Here is a 27,753-nt window from a genome sequence, read left to right as displayed (position 1 = left end):
CAGGGAGAGCCTGGTGGCATTCAGCCCACTAGATACCAGTAAAGGTCTTCCATAGAAAAAGGGTATTAAAAACAACAACAACAACAACAACAAAACCCAACAAAGAAAAATCTCAACAAGAACAACCCCCCCCCACTCCTGCCCCAGCTGAAAACGAATGTTACACCTCAACATTACATACACATTAGTGTCACCTGACACTGATTGATTGCCCCATGCAGCCTGCTGGATTCTTCACACCTCAGTCATATCTTACAGAAACCACACTCAGTTCTTCCACGTCCACCCCCCCTAGACAAACGTCTCTTCCGCGAACGCCACTGTCTCGCGCTCCTCCGTGGCCGCCTCTGCCAGCGGCTGGCTCCTGTGCCACTCCACCCTGCTCCGAAGGAGTTCATTCTCCACTGCTTCTGCCTCAGCTGTGGGACAGGTCTTGGTTTCATCCTGCTTGAAATACTCCCTGACAGTGTTTCGAATGGAGGTGGGGAGGATGATGCGGATGGTGTGGCTGAATGTGTTGAAGCCCTTGCTCGGGGCTGGCGCCTGCGCCGTTTCCCCTGGCTTGCTCTCCAGCTCTTCGGGGGTGGAGGCACTCTGGGGGCTCTCTTTGTGCTCTGCCTGCAGGGGGGGGAGTGTTGGTCTGTGGTGGCAGCGCCTGGAGATGGACTGCATGACAAGGGGGGTATTCTGCCCATAGAAAACCGTCTGGGGGATGTGGACTCTCACAGTCTGCAAGCTCTTGGAAAGGCTTTGCTCACTGCTGCTGCTGAGCAAGTCACTGCTGCTGGTGTTTGCCATGGATCTCTCCTCTTCTTCTTCTACTGGAGACCCCCAAGAGCCTTCCTTGTCTGGGGCCACATAAAAAGTTATCTTGGTGCGCTTCAGGCTTTCCTGGCTTGGAGGGCAGGCATCAGCACACTTGATTTCTATGCTCTTCACTGCTTTTTCCCTGTGCTGCTGGTGGCTGATCTGTGGGGGTTTCTCACTGGCTAGGCTGGCAGCTGGAAGCTGTTCAAATTCTTTGGTATGATGCTGGCTCTTGAGCCCCAGGCTGGGGGTCCCCACAGCACTCAGCTCTCTCTCTTCTTCCCAGTCAATGTCAGTTTCTGGATTTCCCACAGCAGCTCCGCTGACAGGTGGAGAACTTTTTCTTTCTCCAAGGCAATGACTGCTCTCTGCAGCCTTGGGTTCACACTCATGGAAACTGTCCAGGTCACACGGATGTAATGACACAGGAGATGTGAAGGACTTGTGCCACTCTTTTGGGGACCTCTTGGCAATCCTGGGGGACACGGCGTGAAGCCTGGCAGATGTGCCAAACATGAATGGCAGGGATGAGACGTCTGTTGGACTGATGGCTGATGACTCCGAGCAGTAGGAGAAAGCACTGTCTAAGGAGCTGAGCGAGGAGGCAGACGGGGAGGTGGTAGTGGAGGACAGGCTAGAGAAGCTGGACCTGTTGGACAGGCTGGATTTCTGAGGGCTGAGTTTCATCACCCGAGAGTCGGTCTGAGGCGACTGCCACAAATTCTGCCTGGCCTTATTGACCCCAGGGCTTAGGCCTTCATCGATCAGCTTCTGGCTCTCCACCTGCAGCTGCTTGAGCCTGTGGATGTAGTCCGTGTGGCTGTGCATGATGGTGGCGTCGCAGCTGGACTGGCGAGCCACCGGCTCGTGGCTCTGGGCGGGGAGCTGGGAGCTGAGGCAGACGCTGGGCTCCGAGGAGCAGCGGTCCCTGGCCGGGCTGAGCGAGCGGATGGAGCCCATGGAGCAGAAGGAGGCCTCCTCCTCCAGCAGGTCGTAGCTGTCCGCGCTGGCGTTCTTCCGGGCTTTGCTTTGGTAGCAGGCTGTGATCTCGCTGAACAAGTCCCAGTCTTCCTGATCCTCGTCAAGTAACAAACTGCTGGATGGTTCGAAGAGGGCATCTGTATCAGGTACCAGGTGGTGCTTTGGTCCTTCTGGGTCACAAGCAGAAAATTCCAGCTCGTCAGAGGAATCATCGTGCTGAGCCAAGCCTATGCCTGGGGCAGAGAACACAAATTAGTATGTTGCCTGTCTTCTAACCCTGTATATTACCTTACACCCAAGGCAGGGAAGTATTATCAAGTCCATGGAAAAGTAAAGATGATCCATTGTTTTCACAGGGAGCACAGCAGGACTGGGAACAACATTAAAAAACCCTGGCTCTGTGACCTGAGCTTCCACCACTGGCCTGCACTCACAGGACAGCTACCAGAGACAACTCCCTCTCTTTCCATTCAACCACTTGGCTTAGCTTTACAGCACTAAGCTGGAAGAAAAGATGCTGAGACATGGCATTGCTAAACCCACACTAAATTTTTGTGATGGCTGGAATAGGTTGAACAGCAGCCACGGGGAAAGACAGCTGTCCTTGGTGACACATTTGGAGTGATGCACCTCAGCCCTCAATTCCTGCCTATGCCTGACAGGCAAAGGGAAAACCAAAGCCAACTGGTTTTCAGTGCTTTTCCTTGGAAGGGATGTGAAGGGAAAGCAAACTCTTTTGCAGGAGGAGTTTACCTCTCCAAAGATTCTTAAACCATTCTGCAAGGTACTGTATCACAAACTTACCCAGAGAGTCCTCCGAGTTCTTTGCTTGCTTTTTGTCTGGTCTTTGAAACAAGGAAGCAATGTCACCTCCAAAAATCTCTCCTGAGTTTTCAATCAGGAACTGCACTAGCAAGGCCACCTGGCAGAGACATGAATTTACAGTCAGTTTCATGACCAAATAGGCACCCATACAAAGCAAGTCAAATCAGTCCCACAGTGCTCCTTTTCCCTTTGATGAAGATGCCATTTCCTACAGAACCTTTTGCTCAAGAAGCTGTTAAGAACATGGCAAGCTGTAAAGATGTGGCAATGTGTCTGGCTGAACTACACCTGGGATGAGAATATGAGCCCCATGAACTGGTACAATGAGCTGGGTACAGCATGGTCTCCAACTTCCCTCACTGTTGATAAGCTACAAGCAAGCATTTTCCCCCTCTCTGATGCCCTGGTGTGTTCACTGCTTACTTTGTCTCTGGCAGATGGCTTTAGACCCAGCTCAAGTGGCAGTGTCTAACTGCAGCTGCTCCATCTTTCTTGTTGCTTTACCACATAGGAAGTTCATCTGGTAAAGCAACCACAGCTTCTTTTTCCACCCTGGATAAACTGAGTGGCTAAATTCCTCTACCAGCATGGGCACAATAGCACAAGGGAAAGGACAAAGCCTGCAAGCCACTCAGCACTGTCACTGATCCTGTGCCTTCCTTCAGTCTACAAAATATAGTGACCATAAAAAGCAGTAAAGGGGGAAGACAAGGATGAGGCCAAACCCATTTGATTACCTTCTTTGTAGACCTGCTCTCTTCTTCAGGACCAGTGGGACTTGGTAGCCACAGCATGTTGGGTGCTATGCAAAGAGCCAGGTTAAAGGCATTCATCTGATTCACGCCAGAATTCTGCTCAATATGATGGAGGACTCCAAAGAGGTGTCTCAGTAAGATGAGGTTGGCCTCTGGAAGCTGGTTGACTAGACTGTTCAGGGAATAGGGACAAAGGAAAAGAGTGCTGTTTACATCTGCTCTTCAGGTAGCAGAAGCTTTTGCCCCCTTCTAATGACATTTTTTGGGGTCAGAATCATTGACGATGCTCAGAAAGACTGTTAAAAGGAGAGTGTTCTGACACTGGCAATCAGGAACAGCTCTACTGTGGCCTGAAGCATCACCAGGAGTCTCAGAATCATAGAATGGTTTGGGTTGGAAGGGACCTCCAAAGCTCATCTAGTCCAAACCCCTTGCAGTCAGCAGGTTGCTCGGAGCCTTGTCAAGCCTGACCTCAAATACCTTCAGGGATGGGGCCTCTATTACATCCCTGGGCAACCTGTTCCAGTGTTCCACCACTCTCATGGTGCAGAACTTGTTTCTAACATCCAATCTAAATCTACCCTTCTTTAATTTCAAACCATTGTCCCTTGTTCTATCACTGCAGAAATAGTCCCTTCTTGTAGAATAGAATAGAATTAACCAGGTTGGAAGAGGCCTTTGAGATCATCCAGTCCAACCTATCACCCAACACCATCTAATCAACTAACCCATGGCACCAAGCACCCCATCCAGTCTCTTCCTAAACACCTCCAGTGATGGTGACTCCACCACCTCCCTGGGCAGCACATTCCAATGGCCAATCACTCTTGCTGGGCAGAGCTTCTTCCTGACATCCAGCCTAGTCTCCTTCAGGTACTGGCAGGCTGCTCTTAGGTCTCCCCAGAGCCTTCTGTTCTCCAGGCTGAACAACCCCAGCTCCCTCAGCCTGCCCTCGTCGCAGAGCTGTTCCAACCCCCTGATCATTTTCATGGCCCACTGCCTCAGGTCCAAGAAGGCCAGGTTGAGGGCTGTGTTCTCCCTTTTCTCCCACCAAAAGAAGCTTCTACAAAGGCTTTCACAAACCTCTTGATAGCTTCAATCTTATGTGCCCGGTTTTCCGTGTCCACAGCCTCCATCCACAGTCCGTGCATGTCTGAGGATAGAACACTGTCAGGTATATTTCGGAGAAAATCCTGAATTAAATATATATATGCAGAGCAGTCTGGTCAGTGTTGAGTTGCTTGGTTGCACACAGTCATTGGTTATTCACATTAACAACAAGACACCACCCACAATACAGTTCTCCTCCCCTCCCCAGTTCCGCCAGGCTCTCTCTGCAGAATGGTGTGGCAGAGGGTGAGCAGCCAGCCCTCATCCCTGTCCCTTCTCTGAGCAGGACCCATCTGTACTGTGGCAGGCAAGGGACTCGTCCCTAAGGCTGTGGTAGTTCTGTTTGAAACACTGAAGGGCAACAAAGCTTGGGAGGGGTCTGGAGCACAGCCCTATTGGGAGAGGCTGAGGGAGCTGGGGTTGCTTAGCCTGGAGAAGAGGAGGCTCAGGGGAGACCTTATTGCTCTCTACAACTACCTGAAGGGAGGTTGTAGCCAGGTGGGGGTGGATCTCTTCTCCCAGGCAACCACCAAGAGAACACAGTCTCAAGCTGTGCCAGGGGAGGTTTAGGCTGGAGGTTAGGAAGAAGTTTTTCCCAGAGATTGGCCATTGGGATGTGCTGCCCAGGGAGGTGGTGGAGTCACCATCCCTGGAGGTGTTTAGGAAGAGACTGGATGGGGTGCTTGGTGCCATGGTTTATTTGGTTTAGTTGATTAGATGGTGCTGGGTGATAGGTTGGACTTGCTGATCTCAAAGGTCTTTTCCAACCTGGTTAATTCTATTCTATTCCTCAGCTATGAGGGTTGCTGATCATTTTCTCAGGGCACTATTTAACAACTTCAGTGACATCTTCAGTTGGAAAGTGCCTGAATATCCCCCCCCAGTCATCAGCTTTTTGTATTAGGCTAGGGATGGTTTTTGACATTTCAGATGCCTTAGTTATTCTGACCAGATTTCATTGCCAGTGCAAAGATAAGCTTTATCTTACTAAAACTGGGTCTTATCACAAGCTTTAGCCCCCACCCACTACAGCCCCTCTGCTTGGATATGGCAGCTGTTTTCCCCTTGTTTGGTGGCTGATCAGAGGATGAAGGCTTAGGGTCCAGATAGTACAGGCCAGCTCCTCTGAGGGGAGGTGCAGATTGTTGCCCTTAAAATGTCTCAAGTCTTCCCATATCTCCCTGCAGCCTCTTCTGTGTGCCCAGAAGAACAAAGAGCATCTTAGCTGCTGCCACCAAAGGGCTTCACGCCCTTGTCAGTGCAGCATCTCAATTGCTGAGTCCAAGCTCAGGTCAGTTATTTGGCACTGTCTGGACACCACAGTTATCTTGGGGGGCAGACAGTCCTGTATCACCTGCTGGAGGCTGTTTTGTACAGGAAGGTGCAAAATGAAGCACTGGCCTGAGGGCCGCTGCTTGTACCCGCATGGGAAAACAATACCACTGGGTCAGGCAGGTACTGCTGTGCACACAGATGGAGCAAGCCATCAGGTGAGAACGTGCCTTGCTGGAAAATGCTTCCTATTCCCCTCCCAATCTTCCCTACCCATACAATCTCATGTTACTTCCTTGAAGCAGGAAGGCATTGTTAGCCCAGGCAGCTGAGTCACTTGGCCAAACATACCGTGATGACAGCTGCAGCCACAAAGACTGATTCTCCATCCACCTGGACGTCATCTCCAGAGTTCAGTTTCTCTTTCAGCTCCTTGCAAGTTTTGGCATTGGCAGAACGTCTGAAAATGCCCCTAGTAGAGGGACCTTCGTGGTACAGCAGGAGCAGCATGTCCTGAGAGAAAGCTCAGCTGTATTTAAGAGCCCAACACTTTGCCCTCTGGTTTGTGTGCATCATACCCCACATATTATAGCACAGTTAGCAGAAGCCCTGGTCAGTACCAGGGAGAGGACAGACATACAGGAGACACATGCTTTAACCAGGGACAAGAGCCTGTTGCAGGTTAGTTGCAGGCACAGTTCCTGAGGGTACACTTATCCTGTGCCAAGTGTGAGCCCAGTGGACTCATACAGTGAATGAGGTCTAGGGTGTGCAGCATGGCTTTGTCTGCTGGCATTGCCTTCTGTCAGCCTGCAATGACCTGGTTGGAGACACCCACTGAAACATGCTGGACATCTGTGCCCAAGGTGATATGGATTACACAGAAGAGGCATGTTCTCACCCTAATTGCTGAGCTAGATCTGAATCACAAGCAAATGGTGGTCTTCCACATACAATCATACAATTGTCAGGGTTGGAAGGCACCTCAAGGATCATCTAGTTCCAGCCCCCCTGCCATGGGCAGGGACAATACTCATAAATACTACAAGTGGCTTTAGGTTCTGGGCTAAACTCATCAAGCTTATGTCAGGATGAACAGTCCAGGCTGCTCCTTACCATGATTGGCTTGGGAAGGATCCCATCAGGACAGACAGAGGACAAAGAAAGGCCAAAGAGCTTCCGTGGGGTGGTTGGTGACTGTGACGGAGGGCTGCCCGTGGGGGTGCTGGTGCTGCGGCGCAGGGCCCAGTCGATCAAGGACTTCTTCCTCTTGGTGTGCTTCTGCAGTGACTCTGGAAGAAAACACAGGCCTTCTTTACACACCTCTCTGTGTCCTTCCTACTGGCCAGGGAGCCATCTACAGTGGAGACAGAGTTCCCAGCAAAGCAAGGACTTTCCCCCACCGTGTGTTTAATCACTGCCCTCTCAATGGGGCTGGGCAGATAACGCATGGCAGTGAAACCACTCAGCCATCAGCAAACTCTTAACCAGTTCTTCAGAGAACCTTGCTGTCCATGCAGCATGAGAGTGGCTTTCAGTTGAAAAGGACTGTAAGCTAATTCTGAACCTTTGCATTAACAACTTCAGCCCCTCTTCCCCCTCTTCCTCAGGCATGACAGAGGCTCTGGGACATGTATACGGTGCTAGGAAGAGCTTGGCACTGCCACGGAAAGCAGGAAGGTCTCTGCCTGGTTGTAACGCACTCCTACAGCCCCCTACCTCTCCTCAGTGGCACTGGAGCTTGGAGCCTGGGTTTCAGGACAAACTGACACTGCTTTTCCTTTGGGAGCTGATCGAGGAAGGAAGCCTCTGTCCCATCAGCCAGCAGGGTGTTATTGTTGGTTCCTTGCTGCTGGTCAGCGGCGTCCCGGAGGCAGTTCAACGCGATGCTGAAAGGATGCTCGTGCCCTGTTGAGCAAAGAGCTGTGTTAAAGAGCAAGCAAAGCTGCAAAGTGACCCACATCTGCTTGTGACATCAGACTGGTGCTGGAGTGGGGTGGCAATTCAGAGGACAAAGTTAAGGAGCTGTATGCAACAAATGGGGCTTTTAATGTGACATCTTGTGTGGAAAACAGTTTCCTTATTTGTGAACTGAAACACAGTGAAAAGCAAGTAAGCATCAAAAAAGTAGAATAAACCTGCTAGCTGCCTAACTAGAGGCTTCAAAGCCACCAGTGGGTTTATCTAAAAATTCTATGTCCTTCAGCTGCCAAAGTGCTTTCCTCTGGACCTAGCATGTCCTTGCTGAATGATCACTTAACTGCAGCAACTCATTTTGCTTCTGACAGAGCCTTGAGGTAAAGTGCTCAGGAGATGCTCTGCCTGATGGACATCAGTGGATGTCGCTACCACAGGTAACAAAATGTTGGCTGAGGCTGCCCAAAACTTCAGTGAGGCTTGTGAGAGCATGACCAGCTTCCAAGCATGTAACCCTGCAGGCTCACACCACCAGCCACAGGGATGGAATTGGGTTTTGAGGCATGTCCTGCCTTTGAAGAGTGCAGAGTCTGAGATGTCTCTCTGCCACAGCCTCCAGTGCAATTCATCACTTCTTCCCATGGCGCTAGAGCTGAGGGAAAATGGGAGAGCTCTTACCAATGAGAGGGTAGGCAGGGTCATCTTTTCCTGAGATCACCCAGAGGTGGTGTTCAGTTGTCCTGCCCTGGTGGTTGAGTAACAAAGAGAAAAATATCAGGTGAAGGGGGATATGGTGAAGGTCTACAAGGCTGCATTCAGAAAGCATCAGACAGCAACAAATGGCTGAAAGGCTGAGGAGTCAGACATGCACAGCTCTCTCCAGGACATCTGCATGGCTGGGAGGGACAGCACTTTGGATTAGTCTGTCTGGAGTTGAAAGGGAAAGGTTCAGGAGAAGAAAAGACCGAGAAGCAGCAGGATGTAAACCCCCATGATGGTTTCCTGGCCTGCTTTAGCCATGTTCCACAACTTCCCTTGCTAGTAAACTACTGGACACAGTCAAAGCTCCCTGCTAACCTCTGCAGGGAGAAAGACTGGACCACTGCAATGGGCAAAGTCATCAGGTAGCATCAATGATTTGTTCAGTCTTTCATGGCTGTATCAATAATCTCTTGACCAGCTTGGCCCAATTCTAATGCTGGATTGCAAGCATTGAAGTCCTCTGCAATCCAAAGGACTTCATTGTACCAGGTTTGAATTTAATGCAGGCATGTAAATGTCTGTGTTTCTAACACTGGGCACCCCCATAAAGGGATTGCTTCAACTTCTGCTCTGGAGAGTACCAAAGCCTTACTGGATGGCTACAGCACATCTAGACTGCTCCACATCCACACTGTGCTGTACACCAGGTGTTTCCAGCATCCTTAGATCTGATCTGGCAGACTATGCAGCTGCCACTTACAGGAAGTCCAAGCTGTTGAAGGGTCTTCTTTATCACACTCTCTGCTGTTTCCACACTGGACACATTGACTGCAGTAGTCTGGAATGGAAAACAGAGAAAAGCTAAGAAGGCAGGGAGTTTGGCTGCAGTTTCTTGTAGCTTGACAATCTGAGGGAAACAATCACTCATCTGGACATTGACTGACTTTACTGAAGGGTCTTGCTTAGAATAGGATAGGATAGGATAGGATAGGATAGGATAGGATAGGATAGAATAGGATAGGATAGAATGGAATGGAATGGAATGGAATGGAATGGAATAGAATAGAATAGAAGAGAATAGAATAGAATAGAATACAATAGAATAGAATAGAATAGAATAGAATAGAATAGAATAGAATAGAATAGAATAGAATTAACAAGGTTGGAAAAGACCTTTGAGAACATCAAGTCCAACCTATCACCCAACACCATCTAATCAACTAAACCATGGCACCAAGCAGCCCATCCAGTCTCTTCCTAAACACCTCCAGGGATGGTGACTCCACCACCTGGGCAGCACATCCAATAGCCAATATCTCTCTCTCTGGGAAGAACTTCTTAACATCCAACCTAAACCTCCCCTGGTGCAGCTTGAGACTGTGTCCTCTTGTTCTGGTGCTGGGTGCCTGGGAGAAGAGACCAACCCCCACCTGGCTACAACCTGCCTTCAGGTAGTTGTAGTAACCTGAGCTACACTGGAATCCCTGGTTAAGGTTGGTGGCTATACATTGTGAAAACTGTTCTTTGCTACCTCCTCTGTCCAAAGATTTTGCCCAGTAGACATAATGGGAAGCAGGTGGTGTTCAGGTGCTGTATTTGATCACATCAGAATCTGACTGTTAGCAGTATCACTCCAAAGGGTGATGTGGCATAACGCTAATGAACCACCAGGGTCTGGAGTCACTCTCTGAGAGAAGAGTGCCCAGGAGGTAAATCAGACTCACTGAGCTTGGCATGAGGCCTAGAAATGTACACTATAAATATGAAGAGACTGGAAGACATTCCAGTAAATCAACACAGGAGAACACACCAGTGACTCTTTCATGATCAATAGCCTCAACTTACTGCACTGAAAGCAGGAATGACTGGGCACTCAACCACAAACCATCACCAATTATGAAGTGAAGCAGAAAGAAGAGAGAAAAGAAGCCAGAGCTCAAGAACAATCTTAAGAATTAACTGCTCTTTGGTAAGGATCTGGCTACCTCCTGATTTCCCAAACCCAAACTCTCTGAGTGAGCTTCTGGGGGGAAGGATGCAGCTGCCCAGACCCACATCCTCTGAAGGCTTTCCATGTGGGACTTGAATTCTTAAACAGGAATAGCTGCAGCACCACAGCCCTGCCTTCCCACCCCTGCCCAAGAGACCTCCATGTAGCATTGATCTCCAACTTCACTTACAGAGGAACAGTTGTCAGCATCCAGCACAAAGATCTGGAGGGTTAGGCTCTTCAGGAATTCATTCTGTTTTGCCTCATTGATATGCCTGAAAGACAAAGAAAAGAGAAGGGAATATAATTTCCCAGACAAACTCGGGGAGGACCCTAAGGTTTGGATCCAGGAAGTCCAAAGAACCTGCTCTTTGGCACAGTAATAAATACAGGTTAATTATGAAGGGGACAACAGCATGCAATGCTCTTAGTGTGCTCACATGCTCTCACTGGTTTCTTTATTTCTCTTGAGGGCCCAGACCAGCAAAATCCCATGTGGCAGCACAATGCCTCCCAGCATCCCACCTGGAGGATGGTCTCCAGCTCTGGAGCCCTCAACCTCATGGAGCAGGTCCAGAGGAGGGCCACAAAATTGATCAGGGGGCTGGAACACCTCTGGGCAGGCTGAGGGAGCTGGGGTTGTGCAGCCTGCAGAAGAGAAGGCTCCAGGGAGACCTAATAGCAGCCTGCCAGTACCTGAAGGGGGCTACAAGAAGGCAGCAGAGGGACTGCCTGCAAAAGCCTGCAGTGGTAGGACAAGGAGCAATGGTTTGAAATGAGAGAAGAGGAGATTTAGATTGGATGTTAGGAACAAGTTCTGCACCATAAGGGTGGTGGAACACTGCAACAGGTTGCCCAGGGAGGTAGTTGAGGCCCCATCCCTGGAGATATTCAAGGTCAGGCTTGACAAGGCTCTGAGCAACCTGCTCTAGTGGAGGATGTCCCTGTTCATCACAGGGGGGTTGGACTGGATGAGCTTTGGAGGTCCCTTCCAACCCATTCCTTGGGATCTCTGCTGTTCTCCATAAATTAAGAGATGTCTTCCTCTCCCTGTACCTCTACAAACACTTCTGCCTGGGGGTTAATGGGAACAACATACAGAAATGCAACCTGGGAAAGAAACAGCTGCAGTCTCTACATGCCAGGGAATGAGAACTTTACACTTGAACATAAAAACTATCTGAAGGGTCAGCAATACTTGTGACACTTCCATAGTGACTAGCAAAGTCAGCCTCAGGTTCTAAAGGAGAAAAGGAGCCCCAACCATGTTATCTTCTAGTGGATTTCATCTCTTCTGGACCATTTCAAAAAGGGATTGGATGTGGCACCTGGAGCCATGGTTTAGTTGTCAGGAGGTGTTAGGTATAAGGTAATAGGTTGGGCTTGATGATCTCTGAGGTCTTTTCCAACCTGGTTGATTCTGTGCTTAACACCAATCTTGTTGTCGCCCAGGGGCTAACACGTTCAGGTTTCAAAGGTGGATTTTTCACACAGCAGCTAGATAATGTGCTGAAAATCAGAGGGCCACCTGACACCTAGCATGAGGAATTTCTGTGAAGACTGCAGAGGAACAACCCAGGAGGAGGATGAGAGGAGGATCACTTACCACTGTAAGGCTGACAACCACCGCTCCTTCACGTCAGCTGAGCTGCAGATAAAAAGGGAAGCAGATCATCAAACGAGTGCTGAGTGGGCAACAGCCTTTGGTAACTCTACCCAGGCTCATTTATATATAGCTGTAAGTCAAAAGTTCCTTCCTGCAAAGCCCTGGAACAAAAGCATAGTCCTTTCCTGCTTCTGTCCTATTTTAACCAGCAACAAAAATAATAGTAACAAAATAATCCCAGCCACAAACTGGACTCACATTTCCTGCCCTGGCTGGAGGGTGTTCAGATAAGGGGCAAATATCTTTCTGTGATGCTTGGAGTTAACTCATCTTGTCAGCCCTTGCTATTTTGTGCAGTGACCTTTAATTGCTATTTTCTCTCTCTTATTATTTCCTTCCCAAAGGCTGCTGTTCCTAGAAGCTTCTGCTGCCAACGTGGGTTACCCAGGTCTCAGTGACGTGAAGGAAATGGAACTGCTGTTGAGTTTGGACTGAGACACAAATGGCAGCTTGCAGGGCCAAGCATGAATCCTAACCAGGAAGGCATCACCTGGGAGAGACCATCCTGACCCTTGGAACTGATGAGGCAGTATGTATGGAACCACTTCCTTTTGCCACCGAGGCAGCTGCCCCACAGAAGGAAAAGCATCAGGTCAGATCAGACCTTCCCAACTGTGCCAGAAGAACCCCTGAGGACAGAGCGACCCTTGAAGACTGCTGACCTCTCTGCCTTGCAAAACAGAGTATGAAGCAGAGATGCCTGAGCCAGCAGTGACCTGAGCTCCCTGTGGATGTACAACCTCTAGATTCAATCTAGCCAGGCTAGGCTGAGCTCCAAGTAATAAAAAGCTCACCTGCTTTTCAAGGAGCTTTGTTAACTCAGGCACAACACTGGGACAGCCTCTGAGATGGCATTTGGACATGAATGGGCTGCTCTCTAGCCTCCATGCATCCCTGCATTTCCGTTTTTGGGGTCAGCAAGGTCTAAGCAAACTCAGGACCATGCTGCTTGTGTAGACCCACCTTGAAGAACCTCTCCATTTTTACAGTCCTTTTGCTGTGGGCTTGGGGACACCCTGGCAGCCAACTGCAGGAGGAAGGTTTGCCCAGGAGCTGCCCATGCCACACTAAGCATGGATAAAGGATTTGTGATCCTGGCACAAGGCCAGCTGGCATTTTTCACTGACACAACCAACCTGTTACAAAAATCTCTCAAACTAGGGCTGGTCTCCTACAGAAATGGCTGCTGACAGGCACTGAGACAACCTGTTTGCCAGTTATATGATGGCACAAGCTGGTTAGCTATGGCAGATCTGGCTGTGATGCTCCAGGATGCTCTGCAGCAGGGTTAGCCCTTCCTGCAACAAAAATTGCAAGGACTGGTCCTCTGAAAGGCTCTCAGGGACCAACCTGCTGGGCCCCTCAGTTTAGGAAAGATGTTGAGTTGCTGGAAGGTGTCCAGAGAAGGGCAACAAAGCTGGGGAGGGGTTTGGAGCACAGCCCTGTGAGGAGAGGCTGAGGGAGCTGGGGTTGCTTAGCCTGCAGAAGAGGAGGCTCAGGGCAGACCTTCTTGCTCCTTACAAGTCCCTGAAGGGAGGTTGTAGCCAGGTGGGGGTTGGTCTCTTCTCCCAGGCAACCAGCACCAGAACAAGAGGACACAGTCTCAAGCTGTGCCAGGGGAGGTTTAGGCTGGAGGTGAGGAAGAAGTTCTTCATAGAAAAAGTTATTTGCCATTGGAATGTGCTGCCCAGGGAGGTGGTGGAGTCACCATCACTGGAGGTGTTTAGGAAAAGACTGGATGAGGCACTTGGTGCCATGGTTTAGTTGATTAGATGGTGCTGGGTGAGAGGATGGACTTGATGACCTCAAAGGTCTTTTCCAACCTGGTCTGGTCTGGTCTATTCTATTCTATTCTTATATTCTACACTGCCTAATGTGAGTAGAAATCTTCCTCTCAATGGAGAGAAGAAGAGAGGAGGGCCCTGCAGCCGCCTCAGTCATAGTTCTGCTTGACATATGAGAGCACTGGGTAGCTGCTAGGCTGCAGAGAGAGGTCTGGGGTCTGATGAGGTACCTGAAGGTAACAACATAGTTGGTGGTAGGCCAGCCGATGACAAAGGAATTCTCAGGACTCATCTTTTTCTCTGTCACTTCACTGAGACAGGTGCCAGTCCACACTTCACTCAGAGGCACCTGCTTTTTCAGCTTCAGGCTGGAGGAGGACCTGCAATTCAAATGATGGATTTCTTAAGCCAGAGCCCAGCCTTCAGAGTCTGGCAATGCAGATACAACGGCAAGCAACAACAAGCAACCCCAAAATGTCTGGGCATGAGGAGGCGCTGCAAGAAAGTTTTGCAGTGGATTTTGGGGTTAGATGGCTGCAGTGGGACAGCTGCAGCTTAGAGCAGTGTGATTCACTAGAGCCACTTGCATGTAGGTGGCGATTGTCTATGCTAGTAACTCAAGTCACCTAAGATCTTCATTGATGGGTGGCAGAAGTAGCCACACCAGGAGTCAGCTGTCTCTCCTTATTGCTTCTTGCCCTCGTGCTGCTGCTTCACAAGGGAAAGGGCAAAATCAATTAGGTAACCTTCTATTTCAGGAAAATGGAGTGAAACATCAACAGCCAGAAGAATTTCTGCTGGTGGAAGGGGGAGGTGCCACATTTTAGACCCACACTTGTAAAGAAGAGATGATTTGATGCCTGCTCCGCAAGCAGCTGGGAGCCTAGCTTCAACCACACATACTGGGGAGAAGGAGATGGTGTGAACTGCTCTTACTTGGACTTGGCGATGACCAGCACATCACTGAACAAGATCAGATGTCTCTCCTGGGTCTGCAGGCCCACAGTTAGCTGTACTCGCTCGTCCAGGACGAAAGTGGAGCCTGGGCTGCTGAACACCCCACTAGGCAGCCCATTGTCTGAATGGGAGGAGGAAAGGGTAGTTTCCCTGCAGGAGGAAGAAAGATCACAAGACTTTGTCAGAAGCTTTTCTCACAAGGGTTCATGATTGGGACACAGGCAACTGTTTTGGAACAGCCTGATAACCCCCTGCTTCTCCCATGCTCTCAGTCATGAACAGCATTTGCCTGCCTCTGCCCAGTTAATTTTACCAGCCTCAGAGAGATGTAAAACTGCCTAAATGCCCACACCAAATGTGGGGAAGTTAAGCTGCTGGAGTGTGAGCCATGACTCAAAAGGAATATGGAAACCCCATGGCTGGTGGCACTGCTCAGCCTGGCACGGGCAGGGACTGCCATTTCTGCACATGTTTTCCACCCTGCTTGTCAGTGCAAGGGCTGCAGCACAGAGGAAACAAACTGCATGTACTCATCTAATTCCAGCCATCTGATTCTGGCTTGCCTGGCTGCAGCCCAGCATCTTGTTTCTTCTCAGACTGATACAGATGCTGACTGTTCCCAAAACTCCCAGGTGGGTTCTGGATGTTAACTGCAGTCAACAAACCATTTAACCAGATCCTTTCTTTATGCTCTCCCCAGTTGGAGGAGCTCTGACAAGTGCTGATCTCCACACTTACCTCTCAGCACCCTTGCCAGTGCTGCTCCTGGCTCTGCCTGGCCCTGCTGGCAGCGCAATAGGTCCCACAGTCATTTCCTGGGTCTACACTGTGATACACTTGCCCTACAGGTGGGATTGTGCTGGATGAAGATGAAGACATTTTCCTTCTTTCTTGCTCAGAGACTGTTCTCATGTGCCCAGCCCTGACTGAACTGGCTAACCTCTGAGGTGTGGCCTCAGCTTTAGGTAGAAATCCTCTTGTGTCTCTATGTGCAAACAAAAATATGACCCTCGCCTGCAGGCAGGACATGTGTGACAGAGACACTTGACTTCCCTCCACCCCTCAGCAATACCACCCTAGTCTGAGGGCAGTCTCTACACAAGCAAACTGAAAACCATAAGCTCTAAGGGCTGTATTTTTGACATTGCCAGTCTTAACTCCATTCCCACTGACCTCAGAGCCGGGTGCCTTTGATTCCTCAGCAGCGAGACTGAAACAAGCCAGTAGCTGCTTTTCAAAGTCACCCCCTCCCAGTCCCAGGAATGCCCACACTGCAGCAAGCAGAAGCTTCTCTCTTCCCTCCTCACCACTCTGCAGCCACCAACAAAAGAATTCTTGGCTTATGTTGCCCCTACAAGTGAGAAGCTAAATCACCTTTCAGCTCGACATTAAAAGCTTTCTGAGTGCGTCAGCTGAGCAGTGGGAGCCACACCATCGCAGGGACCCAGCAGTGGATTTCCTACAGCTGGAGGAGTTACACAGCTTTGTAAACACAAGAGCAGGGCAGCAAAAGAAAACCCACAAAAAAAAAAAAAAAAAAAAAAAGAGGAAAAATAAATAATGATGATAAAAAAATCTCACCAATGCTCTAGTGGCCTCAGCAAAGATGGCATCGTACCAGCTCCCTCCACAGCAATCCGTCATGAGAAACGGTCAAAGCCTCCCTCCCTGCCTCCCAAGGATGTTCTCCAGCCAAATAAAGTCAAGAATTTGTTTCTCTTTGCCTTTTTCTTTTTTTTTGGGGGGGGCAGTGCAATTTAGAAGAGGGTGGGAGGAATAACAAAGAAGCCACATAACTCGGTCAGCAGACAAGCAAAGAAAAGCAGTCCTGCCCTCCGTATGAAACGAGCCCTACGAGACTGACCCCGAGCACTTGCCTCAGGAAAGCAGGCTGTACTCTGCAGCAGTTAGCTGTGGTGTGATGTAAAAGGGGCAATTCTTTTCAGGAGGGCTGGCTCATGTCAAAATGTCAATCAGTTCAGCTTGATCATCTCTTTTTGTTTCCAGAGGGGGGGGGTGGGAAATCAAACCAAACAAATCTCTCAGGAAATGCTATTTATGATTGCTGTCAAGAGCACGGCAGAAAGGAGGGGGATACACCCTCATCTGTGTCTAGTAGTTACACAGTGCTGCAAGAGGAAGAGAGGATGGGGTTGAAGAGGGCTCAGATCCCACTAAAGGACCAAGGAAGTCAGCTCATGGCTTGAGCACTCACCATTTCAGCAGAAGATCATAGAATCATTATGTTTGGACCTTTAGGATCATCAAGCTCAACCATAACCCAGCTACTATGACCTCTAAACTATATCCTGAAGCACCACATTGAAAGGCTTCTTGAAGACCTCCAGGGATGGCAACTCCACCACTTCCCTGGGCAGCCTGTTCCAACGCCTCAGCACTCTCTCAGTAAAGAAGCTTTTCCTGATATCCAATCTCAGCTTCCCCTGGCACAGCTGAAGCCCATGATGTGTATGTCTGGCATGTTTGTACCTCACTATCTGCTGATACTCCTGGTTCTTTACACCTGCAGGAGCACTGGATGGCTCTGGTGTCAGAGGCAAAAGAGGGGGCTTTCTACCACCCAGACTGGTAGCAAGGGAAAGCTGCTGTCGTCTGACAGGGATGTGACTGTCCCACCAGACATCCTGAGCTGATGCCAGGGCATGGGCAGACTTCCTAGCGCTCCTTCCCTCCATCCTCAGGCACAGCTTCCAGCCCTCTCACGTGCCCAGGTGAATGTGCATCTCAGACCTGGCCAAATAACAGCCAGCCCTCCCATCAGTGGTCCAACAGATGGAGCAGGGGCTGAAGAGGCCTCTGGTGGTGAGTCCCCAGAGGGTGGCTGGGCAGGGATGTGCTGAGATGGAACATCAGGATGCTCCTCACGGATGATGCTGCCACACTCCCAGTATGTAATGCAGCAAATGCCACACCAGCCCCCGTCCTGTGTGTCCCTGTGCCTTCCCAGTGCACCTCATCCCTTCTCCACCTGCTCTCTGCCAGGACCTGCAGCCAGTTCTGGCTGCTGCCTGCCCTTTCCTGCCTGCAACAGGGTCCACAGGGAAACCACACAACAGAAACTTACAGACTGTTTCTTGTACCTGATTTTACTTGAGTGTCTGCACTGTGTAATATTGTCCAGGTGCATTTAAACTTGGCTATGAGCCATCAAAAATCTCAATGTAATATTATGTGCCTAGAAATAACCAGCTAGCCTTGCATAGTTGGTTGACCTCAGCTGGCTGACAGACCCCCACAGAGCTTCTCTCCCTTTCCAACAGAACAAGGGAAGAAAACATGATGGAGAAAAAAAAGAGGAATTCAATCAGGTAGATGTCCAGACTCTGCCTGGGAAGCAATTATTTGGCAAGAAAAATACCATAATGTTAATGTCACCTCATCTTCCTCCTTTCCCTCAGCCTACAAACCTTCAACACCCTTATGTGAATCTGAAAACCAGTTTGATTTCAAGTCTGTAAAGGCAGAAAGGTGGGGAAAGGGAATGAGGAAGGTGGGGAAAGGGAAAGAGGAAGGTGGGGAAAGGGAAAGAGAAAGGTGGGGAAAGGGAAAGAGGAAGGTGGGGAAAGGGAAAGAGGAAGGTGGGGAAAGGGAAAGAGGAAGGTGGGGAAAGGGAAAGAGAAAGGTGGGGAAAGGGAAAGAGAAAGGTGGGGAAAGGGAAAGAGAAAGGTGGGGAAAGGGAATCAGGAAGGTATTTCCTCTACCTGGAATGGTACTTTGACTTGCAGAGAGCTTTTGTAATGGCAGATGGAGTAGATCGTCTTCTTTGGACTATGGGCTTCATCTTCTGCAAGACAAAAAGACATTCCAGTTAGCCTGGCCACCTTGGAAGCAGAGCAGCTCACTGCACTCTCCAAGTTCTCTTTTTATCTGGTCCCCACTCAGGAAACATCAGCACCAAGAGCCACGCTCTGCGCTTTCAGACACCTCCCTCCCCTTCCTTATTGGTAAAACACTCATCAGCTCTCACATTGCTCTAGGACACTTACAGATTCCCTCATTTGAAATGCTTCCAGTTTTCACAGCCAAAACTCAATGCAATGGCATGAAATTAAGCAGAGGATAAAACCCCAAAGGCTGAAGGTCAGGAAAAACTTCCTAACGCTCGCGCCACGATAGAGTTTGTTAAGGGACGGTAGAGCAATCCAATTTAGTACTGGACAAAGCTGTGAGCAGCATTCAGTGCTGTAGGGAGCCATCATTTGTGAATGGATGAGGTCACTCAGTAGATTTTTTTCTCTGCCTTCATTTTCCAGGATCACAGATTCAGCAAAGAGACTGTCAGCAGGCCCCTCTCTGGGTAGCGTGAGCTCAAGACACTTGTCTCGTTTAGTCTTGTCTAGCACAGAGGTGAGGTGACTGGAAGAGTGAGACTTTTGAGTTAGGAATGATAAACACCCAGCTCAACATACACCCACGATGGTCACAGTTCTCCTTCATTTGTCAAAAGAGTTTTTGTGCCAGAGAAAGAAGAGAGATTTTTTTAGCCTGGGTGAGAAATCCTGACATCAGTGGCTCCCCTAGGGTAAGCATGGGGAGAAAAATCTGTCCCACAGCTCATTTAGAGCTGCAGCATTTGCCTGGGTTAGAGCTTTAAGTGCTGGGGAGTTTAAAGTATGCTGAGAATTATGGATCTTTTGACTTCTGAACCTATCAAAACATGGAATCTCCTAAGAATAGAAGAAACAAGGATTGCTGGCTGAGAAAAGGTCCTGTGGAGGAAGCCTGCTGCCTTTGTTAACTGTGTGTTTTCCAAACCCTCTGCTGCATGCAGGAGTATTGCACACGAGCTCATTAGTCCCATCTCTGAGCACACAACTTTGCCACAGCTCAGTACCTTATAACCAGAGGGACATGACATTCTTATGATGCTAGAGGAAGGTATTATCTTCATTTCACTGAGGGAAAGGCCAAGAACAAAGCAGTTGTGGTCAATTTGTGTGCATCAGGGCATGGTTGTGTGCCCTTGATTTTTCTGAGCAGGCAGAAAAGTTGGCCAAGAGGGCTGGTCTGAAGCACTGCTCTTCCTCACTCGTTTCTGGGGCTGCAGGGGCTCAGCATGGCTCTAAGTCTGTCTCCAAGGACCTCTGTGAGGAATCCCAGAAACTAAGAACCTTAGTAACCACTTCAAAAGTTGGTGGCTTGTGATTTACCATCCTTCAAGAAAGGGAGTCTGCGGTAGAGGGTGGGGTGGTGTCCAGCTACCAGGTAAGGCTCACTTCTCATGGGCCACCTCATTTAAAACACAGCTCTGTGACATAAGAGCAGGGAATTCTACAGGCAAGAGCCTTCCACAACACAGGCTCCCAGTGTATTGCCTGGTCAGGTCCAGCAGAGCCCTCCAAAGTACAACCTTGTGCAAAAGAGTGCATGAGGTGGAGTAGGACTACTTCATAAATTCCTGATGTATGAATAGTGAGTTTTGCAACATCAGTGATGCTCTCTAAGCAGATTCCTTGTGTACGTGCATGTGCGTAGACACAGACAGACGGACAGCGATTCCTCCCTCCTCCCCTGGTATGACCTTGCCAAGCAAGGATCTGTCTTCAGCAGTTTCAGAGACTGAGAGAGCTAAATAAAAACAACATCAGCTCAAAAATGCTTTATTCCTTACTAAAAGAGAACATCTGGATTTCAGAGGTGCCTTAATAGGATAAAATGTTCCTACAAACCATGGTACAGCACAAAGCATCAGCCACGCAGTGTGTGAGGGCAGGGAGAAAGGATGGGTGCGGTTGCCTGGTGGAAAGCCCCAGCCAGCTGTCAGCTAAAAGGTCACTGGATGAATCCAGCAGCAGCAGAGCATCATGTGTGCTAGGGGCACTGTAGTAACATCTTGACTGCTGCTGTAATAAAACCCTGCACATGAGAGTAGCTTCTGTCCTATGGCACATGGTAACCTTACTGTAGCTAAAGACATCGCTTTGGCCACCCTTACATTTGTCTCTGTATGGTAAGAAGTAGCAATGGCAGACAGCAGCACGGTACATGAGAGGTTGGAAGGGACCTCCAGAGATCACTGGGGTCAACCCCTTTCCCAAAGCAGGATCACCCAGGGCAGTCTGCACAGGAATGCATCCAGGTGGGTTTCGAATATGTCCAGAGAAAGAGACTCCACAACCTCCCCAGGCAGCCTGTTCCAATGCTCTATCACCCTCACTGCAAAGAAGTCTCTCCTCATGGAGAGGTGAAACCTTCCATGTTCAAGTTTGTACCCACTGTTCCTTGTCTTATTACTATGCACCACCAAAAGACAGATTAAACCTATCCACTTGACACCCAGCCTCAGACATTGATGAGATCCCCTCTCAGTCTTCTCTCCAGACTAAACAGCCCCAGGTCTCTCAGTCTCTCTTCACAGAGTAGATGCTCAGGTCTCTAATCATCCTTGTGGGTCCCCATTGGATACTCTCCAGCAGGTCCCTGTCTCTCTGAACTGGGGAGCCCAAAACTGGGAACAGTATTCCAGGTGTGGTCTCACCAGGGCAGAGTAGAGGGGGAAAAGAACCTCCCTAGACCTGCTGGCCACACTTTTCTTGATGCACCCCAGGATACATGATGTGTGAGTGTAGTGCAGGAGGACCTTTCACTCAGAATAAATCCCAGGGGACATAACAGGCAGTCAGTACTGCTGGATTTCTTCTGGCCATTAGGAATGGTGCTAAATTGTATCTGAATGGTGGCAGCAACGCCTTCCAAGAAGCCTTGCCTGCCCACCCACTGCACTTCTCCAGAGGAGTCTGAGGACCTGTTCACTAACTAGCACCACTTATAGCTGACACTGGACTGCCCATGAAAGTCTCAGAAAGGCACAACTTCGGGTTTCCAGTGAAATCCTGTGACTACTCTCCAAACAAACATCCTTCCATCTCATTATGGACCATCACGAGGTCTGTGTGTCACACAGGAGCTCTCTGGGGCAGCCACAGCCCACTCACCCTTGTGCCTGGAGGGGATGCTTGGTTGTCCACAGCCCAGAGCCAGTGCTGGCAGCATCCTGCAGCCCTTCCTTCCTCACAAGGATGAAGGGGAGACTTCACTGTGCTCCTCCATGTCAGAGGTGGGGAGTGCTTTTGCTGGAAGCCAGCTCTGCTCACATTAACCAGGCGCTGGACTCCAAGAGCCGCCAAAGGGACACGGCGTAATCTCTGCGCTGTTTTGATGCCATGGCAACAGATGCTCGTTTACCCAACATACTCTGCAAGTGCTTGGACACTTGCAATACTCTGGGCTGTGTCTGTGCATTACTCATCTCTGAACTGCCAATTTTAGCTGTGTATTCCTTGGCACTGGGAAGGTTGCGAGTCTAATGCCCCTCATTCCAAACCCATGTATGGCCTCCGCTATCAGCTCAGCTGGCCAGCAAGAGTGGGGTTTCTTTTTCCCCTCCCCACTGACCCCTGCACTAGAATGTTATTCTTCAGATAGTTAAGGTGGGGTGAAGCTGAGGAAAAATGACACCTGCCTCGAAGAGGGAAACCCTTCTGTCAACAGCTGGTCAAAGCCTGCAACGTCTGCAACACTGGCACGCTGCTGTTCTCATCAAAGCATCGGTATGTTGTGTCAGAGCAGGTAGCTGATCGCTGCTATTGATCAGCTGAACCCAGTAAAGGCACATTTTCCCACTGGTCTGCTGGACCAGAGCAGAAGTGACTGTACAAATGTAGTGCAGGGTTATTGAGCTCGCAGGCAACATGAAAAAATAGCTAAGAATCCAGTTCAGAGCACAGAAACAACCAATCTCTTGGGCTTGGATTCATCCACATGAAAACAACTGCTGCTGCTCTGCCAGCCAATAATGAGTTTATGTTAGCAGTGGCATTCCTGCACAAGTATCTTAATGAGATAATGTGAGACACTTCTGTGCCGGCTCTGTTGTGTCTCTTGTTTATGTGAGCGCAGGATGCTCTTGCAAAGTGCCTGTGTCAGGCTGCAGTGGCATCTCCTGGTAGCAAACCCCAGCAGAGAGAGACAAAGAAAAAGAAGTAGAAATAGTTCACAGCATCAAGAAAATCAGGCACTAGGTAACATGAAAGCAACTGGGCTGGTCATTTTATACTGATGGACACTGAGTTTAGGGAAGACTTCGCTTGCATGGCTGCTGTCTCCTTCTGCCCTGGCTCCCAGACTTCATCTGCCACTTGAGAAACAGTACAAACTGGAAAGTGACCCCATGTCCAGGAGTCCTTTTAGCAGGCATTCCAAAAGCTGCTGTCTTGCTGTTATTTCCCCTTGCTCCCAAATGGGTAAATCCATTCCAAGGGAAAGGACTCAGTGTCACCTTACCGGGAGGCAGCCTCAGCCATGCCTACCTGCCTTGCATCTTGCCCTGATCCTGTGCCACTCTCTAGCAGCTTGATCTTGGGTGATACTGGCTTGAAAAACTACACTCCTTCCTACACATCATGCCACCAGCTCCTTGGAAGTTGACTTGTTTTCTTCTCAGCCTTGATTCCCTGCCCTGCTTGCCACCCAGAATAAGATAACAACCTTTCCATTTCTTCCCCAAATGTCCCTTAAAAGGTGAGTGTTCAGAATTCTAGGTCCACAACATGGACATGGGCTGTGACTTGTTTCCTGCATTGGTTTTCCCATCCTTACCCAGTTCCCAGCCAGGGAAAGATGCTATATATTAGCAGAGGTCTGTTGTGGTGATGGTGATCATGATTAAGCATTGTTAACCAGCTTCCTTGCAGCTCACTGCCAGGTGGCCAGGCCAGCATGACCTGACAGGGAGGAGGGAGAAGGCTCCAAAATGGAGCAGACCCTCCAAAAGCCATGCACTATATGAACCACTTTCTGAGAAGAACAGCAGCTGGGACCCCCAGCCCAGGATTTCCCCTGCCACCTGCTGCCCTGGCCCACCCAGCTTCAAGGTAACCCCACCAACAGTCCTGGGAGGTGAGGAGGGTTCCAAGGCATGCATGAAGGGAGGGGGGATGGGAGGACACAGAGCTGTCTCAAACCTTGCTGAGTATTGCTGGGATGTAGCAGAGTCCAGCAAAACCAATCAGATCCTCAGCTAGGGTAAATCACCATTGATCCACTATGGTCAGTAGCTTTATACTCATGTAATGCAGGGGAAGAGCCAGGACAAGGTCACTCAACTCCTAGGGGAAGCCTTATATACAGCTTGTAAGAGCCTTGTGCCTCTGCTACCAGAGTAGCAGGGATAATTAACCTGATGGAGCACTGCTTTGGAAGGTTTGCTAGGTGACAGAGCTGTTCAAGCCTCACATGTCTTTAGAAGACATCCAGAAATCCTGCCAGGCCTAAACATTTAATCTCAACAAGCTTCCTGTTCCAAGCCATCCAGCCTCAGTTTTCCCTGTTCCTTCACGTCAGGTAAGGATGTGTCTGTGCATTTGCATGGTAACACTTCTCACCACTTCACCTAGGCTGAAAATTCAGTGCCCAGAAGAAGGGCAGCTGTTTTACTAGCAATCTGGGGTGAGTTCTGCCAGCACATGGTTCAGCAAGTCCTTGCAAATACTAGGGAGAATCCTTAACTCCCCTGCTTTTAACCTTTCGAATTCCTTAAGGTCCATAATTAGCCTAATTAATCAGAGGGGGGAAGCATAACAAAGTGTTGGGTGGCCACAGCCCAGAATTTTATTTAGTGGATGCAAATCCCTTCAGAGAAGACAGGGCAGGGCTTAAGGTGAACTCTGAGCTGAGAAACTCGGGTGTAAACATTTCTCTGAGCCTCTCTACACAGCTTCATCTTCCCCTGTTGCTTCGCTAATTGTTTCCCTGTCCCTCACCACTAAAACTCCAACCAAACTCCAACATTTCTTGAAGCATCCAGAGCCCAAATGGCAGTAAATCAGTTTGCAAGGACACACTTTGAAACATTTCCTTTTCCTTCCAAGAAACGGAGCCCTGCTGCTGGTTTCTTTTAAAATGTACCATATAAGGGGGGGGGGAGGGGGGGGAGGAGAAACAGTTCTCAGCTGCCAAAGGCCAAGTGGGTTTTCCACTCAGAGGTGGATGGAGTGGATTAGTCTGATGCACACTAATCTGTTCCATGCCACTCTTTTCCCCTGCTCCCATGGTGCCTGCACAGCCTTCCTTGGGAGTCTGGGACAACACCGCAGTGGATGGCAATGGGAGAGGATGTCCTGCAAAGCATGGAGGGCACTGCTGTCTCATGGAGCACCTGAGGTCTTCCTGACTGAAGCAGGTCTTTCTGAACAGCTGCTGTAATGGTCCATGCTCTTAAATGACACTGGGCTGGACCCCAGATCAGGACACTTGGAATTTGTCGGGGCTTGGACCTGTGTTTCTGGCTACCGAACACAGCCTTGGCCACACAGCACTGTCCTCCACTAGGATCATCCATGCCTTGGGATGAGCTCAAGGGTCTGGTCCCAGGATACAACAGTTTAGTCCAGTGATAGAGCACTGCCCAGGGCCTGAAAGCAAAGTGAACCTCTCAGCTGTCATCCAAACAGCAGGACAGGTACCAAAAAAGGGGGACAAAAGCTTAAAGCAGGAAGACAAGGTCACAGCTCTCATCCCAGCTCCCATCCCTCCTTGAACACTTTGGGTGTCCACCTGGAGCTCTGTGCCTCCTCACTACAGCATCCAGTACCAGCCAGAGAGGTGAAAAGTGGTGAACACAGGAGTTTCATAAAACCCTGCTGTTTCCAAGCCTCAGCCCACTGATAGAGTGTTGGTGGAGAGAATCTGTGGGCAGCATGGGCAGCTGCTGCTGAAAACATCCACGGGTGGTCTTTGCAGATCTGAAGGTTCAGCAGGAAGGGGGGTGTCTGTGTATTCTGGGAACAACAATTTACTGCCACTGAGGATTAACAGACATCACCTTTGGCTGGATCAGGCTCTGAAGATCTAAAGGGGGCACTTGCACAAAGCCTTTCTTTTTTTGCATTAACAGCACCCTGAAAAACTTGGGAGCAACACGAATCTGACTCTCTTCTTTGGAACCAGCACAGCCAATTGCTAATTGATGGCAACTGAAGAGATCAATAAATACTGATGCCAATGTAGAAATACTTCTGGCCTGGACAGAAGCTAACAGTCACTAGAGGAAGCATTTTTCCCCTTCTAGAACTAGCTTAGGAGGCCAAAAGCAGTGAGACAAGTAAAGCCTTGTTTTATTTCTTCACCTTTCCTTGGGAGTTCTTGAAGGTTTGGTCACAATTCTGATGTCCAGAACCGAACAAATTTGAGGTATCTGCTGGCAATAAGTTAGACCAAACAGCTGCTGCCCATGGGGGTTTCCCTGCAATGCTCATTCCCATGGTGAAACCCCACAGCAACAGATTCCCCCCACACCTTCTGACAGAACTTTACAGTGGGACTTATCCCTCATCCATTGCCTTTAAACCAATGCTGAAAGCTACCTCAGGAACCTACCATGAGGAATTCTTTGCCTCTGTAGGTCTGAAAATAAAAACTCCTCTGCACAGCTCTGCACACATTTATGGTCTCCACTAGCACCAAAGCTGCTGCATGCTCTGATCATGAGGCTCAAACAGTTAGGTGGGGGGACCACTGGGAAGAGTCATGTGGGAAATCAGTGGGGCACACTTCTCTAAAGCCCTTCAAACCACTTCATTCAGGCTGGTAATTTGGGGGTAGAAGCTTCTGTCGTAAAGTTGGATGTACACACAGCACTGGAAGGGAACTTGCTGCGTTTCACAGTATAAAAATTCATCACTGGGGCCAAAGTAAATGAAGACTCATGCTCTGCCTTTAAAAATGCAAATAAATAGTCCACTGACTTGAGCTTTGGCAGAAGGAAAAGCTTGCAGAGCGGCCAGACCTGAGGAGCAGAAAAATGTAACACATTCCTGTATGTCTTTAGGATACCTCCCCCTCCATTTTTGGTTCGAAACTCCTCCTCCTGCCACATTAAAAATTAAACCCCCATAGACAGCAGGGTCTCCCCAGCCACAGAGTTACTTCAGCCTTGCCAAAGCGGGGCCTCTGAGCTTGACTACGCTGGTCCAGCCCCTGCCAGGGCTTCAGGTCCCCTGAGCAGACAGTGTGTCTCCACTCGAACGCTGCGGTATGAGTCCTTACCTATCCTTGGACACACAACCAGTGCAAGCTGCCACGTTGCTAGTGGTTCACCAGCTTGCCCCTGGCACAGCCTGACCAGACACTCACCACCATTATACCTACCTTGGCTTTCTCTTAGAGATAAAAGGAGGCTTGTCTCCAAGCCAGCTTCCCCCAGCCCTAATGCAAGCGCCTGCAGGAACTGTGCTCCCCAAGACAGGTCTCAAATTCCTACCTTATAATGATGTTGTTGCAGGCAAAGGGTCAGCAGGTGACCCCCATCCTCTCTACCAGGTAACTGCCAGCAGCTTTTGGTGCCTGTGAGTTTAAGTACCTGCAGCAAGTCTGGTGTTTCTCCTCTGTTTACAATGGTTAAATGATTTTATTTGCAGCTTGGCCAAGGAGAAGACCTTGAAGAGAGGCAGCTCTGTGCATCTGGATTTCATTAGAGCTGAACATTAATCCCTCTATGCCTTATAAGCATCCTGTTAGCATTATACAGACATGGGGTTGTTAAATGGCATTCTCAGAGCTGGCTGGATGAAAAATGGGTTAATCAACAGCATCTCTGCTAGCACACTCACCATGAAAGGCATTTTCCTCTTTCTGTTGCTTGCTCATCTGCCTGTCAGCATCAGGATGGGCAACACACTTTAGCAACAGTCCCTGCTGAAACCTTCCTCAAAGCTCATGACAGGTTTCTGCTGAATTGTAGGATTTAATCCCACAGAGTTTTGCAGCTGATGGAATGAAAAATAACTATCCCAGCCTCAAAGGAGGATCCCAGCATCATGAATTTCAGTGGAGCTGCAAGTCTAAAGTTACATGAGCTGGGCAAATAAAAGTTGAGTTTGGCTTGAACAATTGCACTCTTTTTTTGCCAGTTTTTGGAGTTGCAGGAAGACATTAAGGGTTGAACAGGGACAGAGGCCAAGAAAGAGA

The 27,753-nt window shown here is 49.3% G+C and overlaps 1 protein-coding gene across 1 annotated transcript; it reads right to left on the bottom strand.

The window, feature by feature from the left end:
• Nucleotides 1–209: 209 nt before the first annotated feature.
• Nucleotides 210–27,440, bottom strand: LOC104306395 (rho GTPase-activating protein 20). The gene is made up of 15 exons (XM_009907359.2): nt 27,396–27,440; nt 18,489–18,571; nt 14,746–14,916; nt 14,040–14,189; nt 11,966–12,007; nt 10,550–10,634; nt 9,130–9,207; nt 8,346–8,412; nt 7,470–7,658; nt 6,867–7,042; nt 6,102–6,263; nt 4,452–4,561; nt 3,351–3,540; nt 2,593–2,710; nt 210–2,021 (listed from the first exon to the last, which is right to left on the bottom strand). The coding sequence occupies exons 1-15, from the start codon at nt 27,405–27,407 to the stop codon at nt 292–294; spliced, it is 3,363 nt and encodes a 1,120-aa protein (XP_009905661.2). The 5' UTR covers nt 27,408–27,440; the 3' UTR covers nt 210–291.
• Nucleotides 27,441–27,753: the final 313 nt, after the last annotated feature.

This window comes from Dryobates pubescens, chromosome 18 (assembly GCF_014839835.1).
Source record: "Dryobates pubescens isolate bDryPub1 chromosome 18, bDryPub1.pri, whole genome shotgun sequence".
Taxonomy (NCBI): domain Eukaryota; kingdom Metazoa; phylum Chordata; class Aves; order Piciformes; family Picidae; genus Dryobates; species Dryobates pubescens.
The sequence above is the reverse complement of the archived record's forward strand: the minus strand, read 5'-3'. Positions and strand labels throughout refer to the sequence as shown.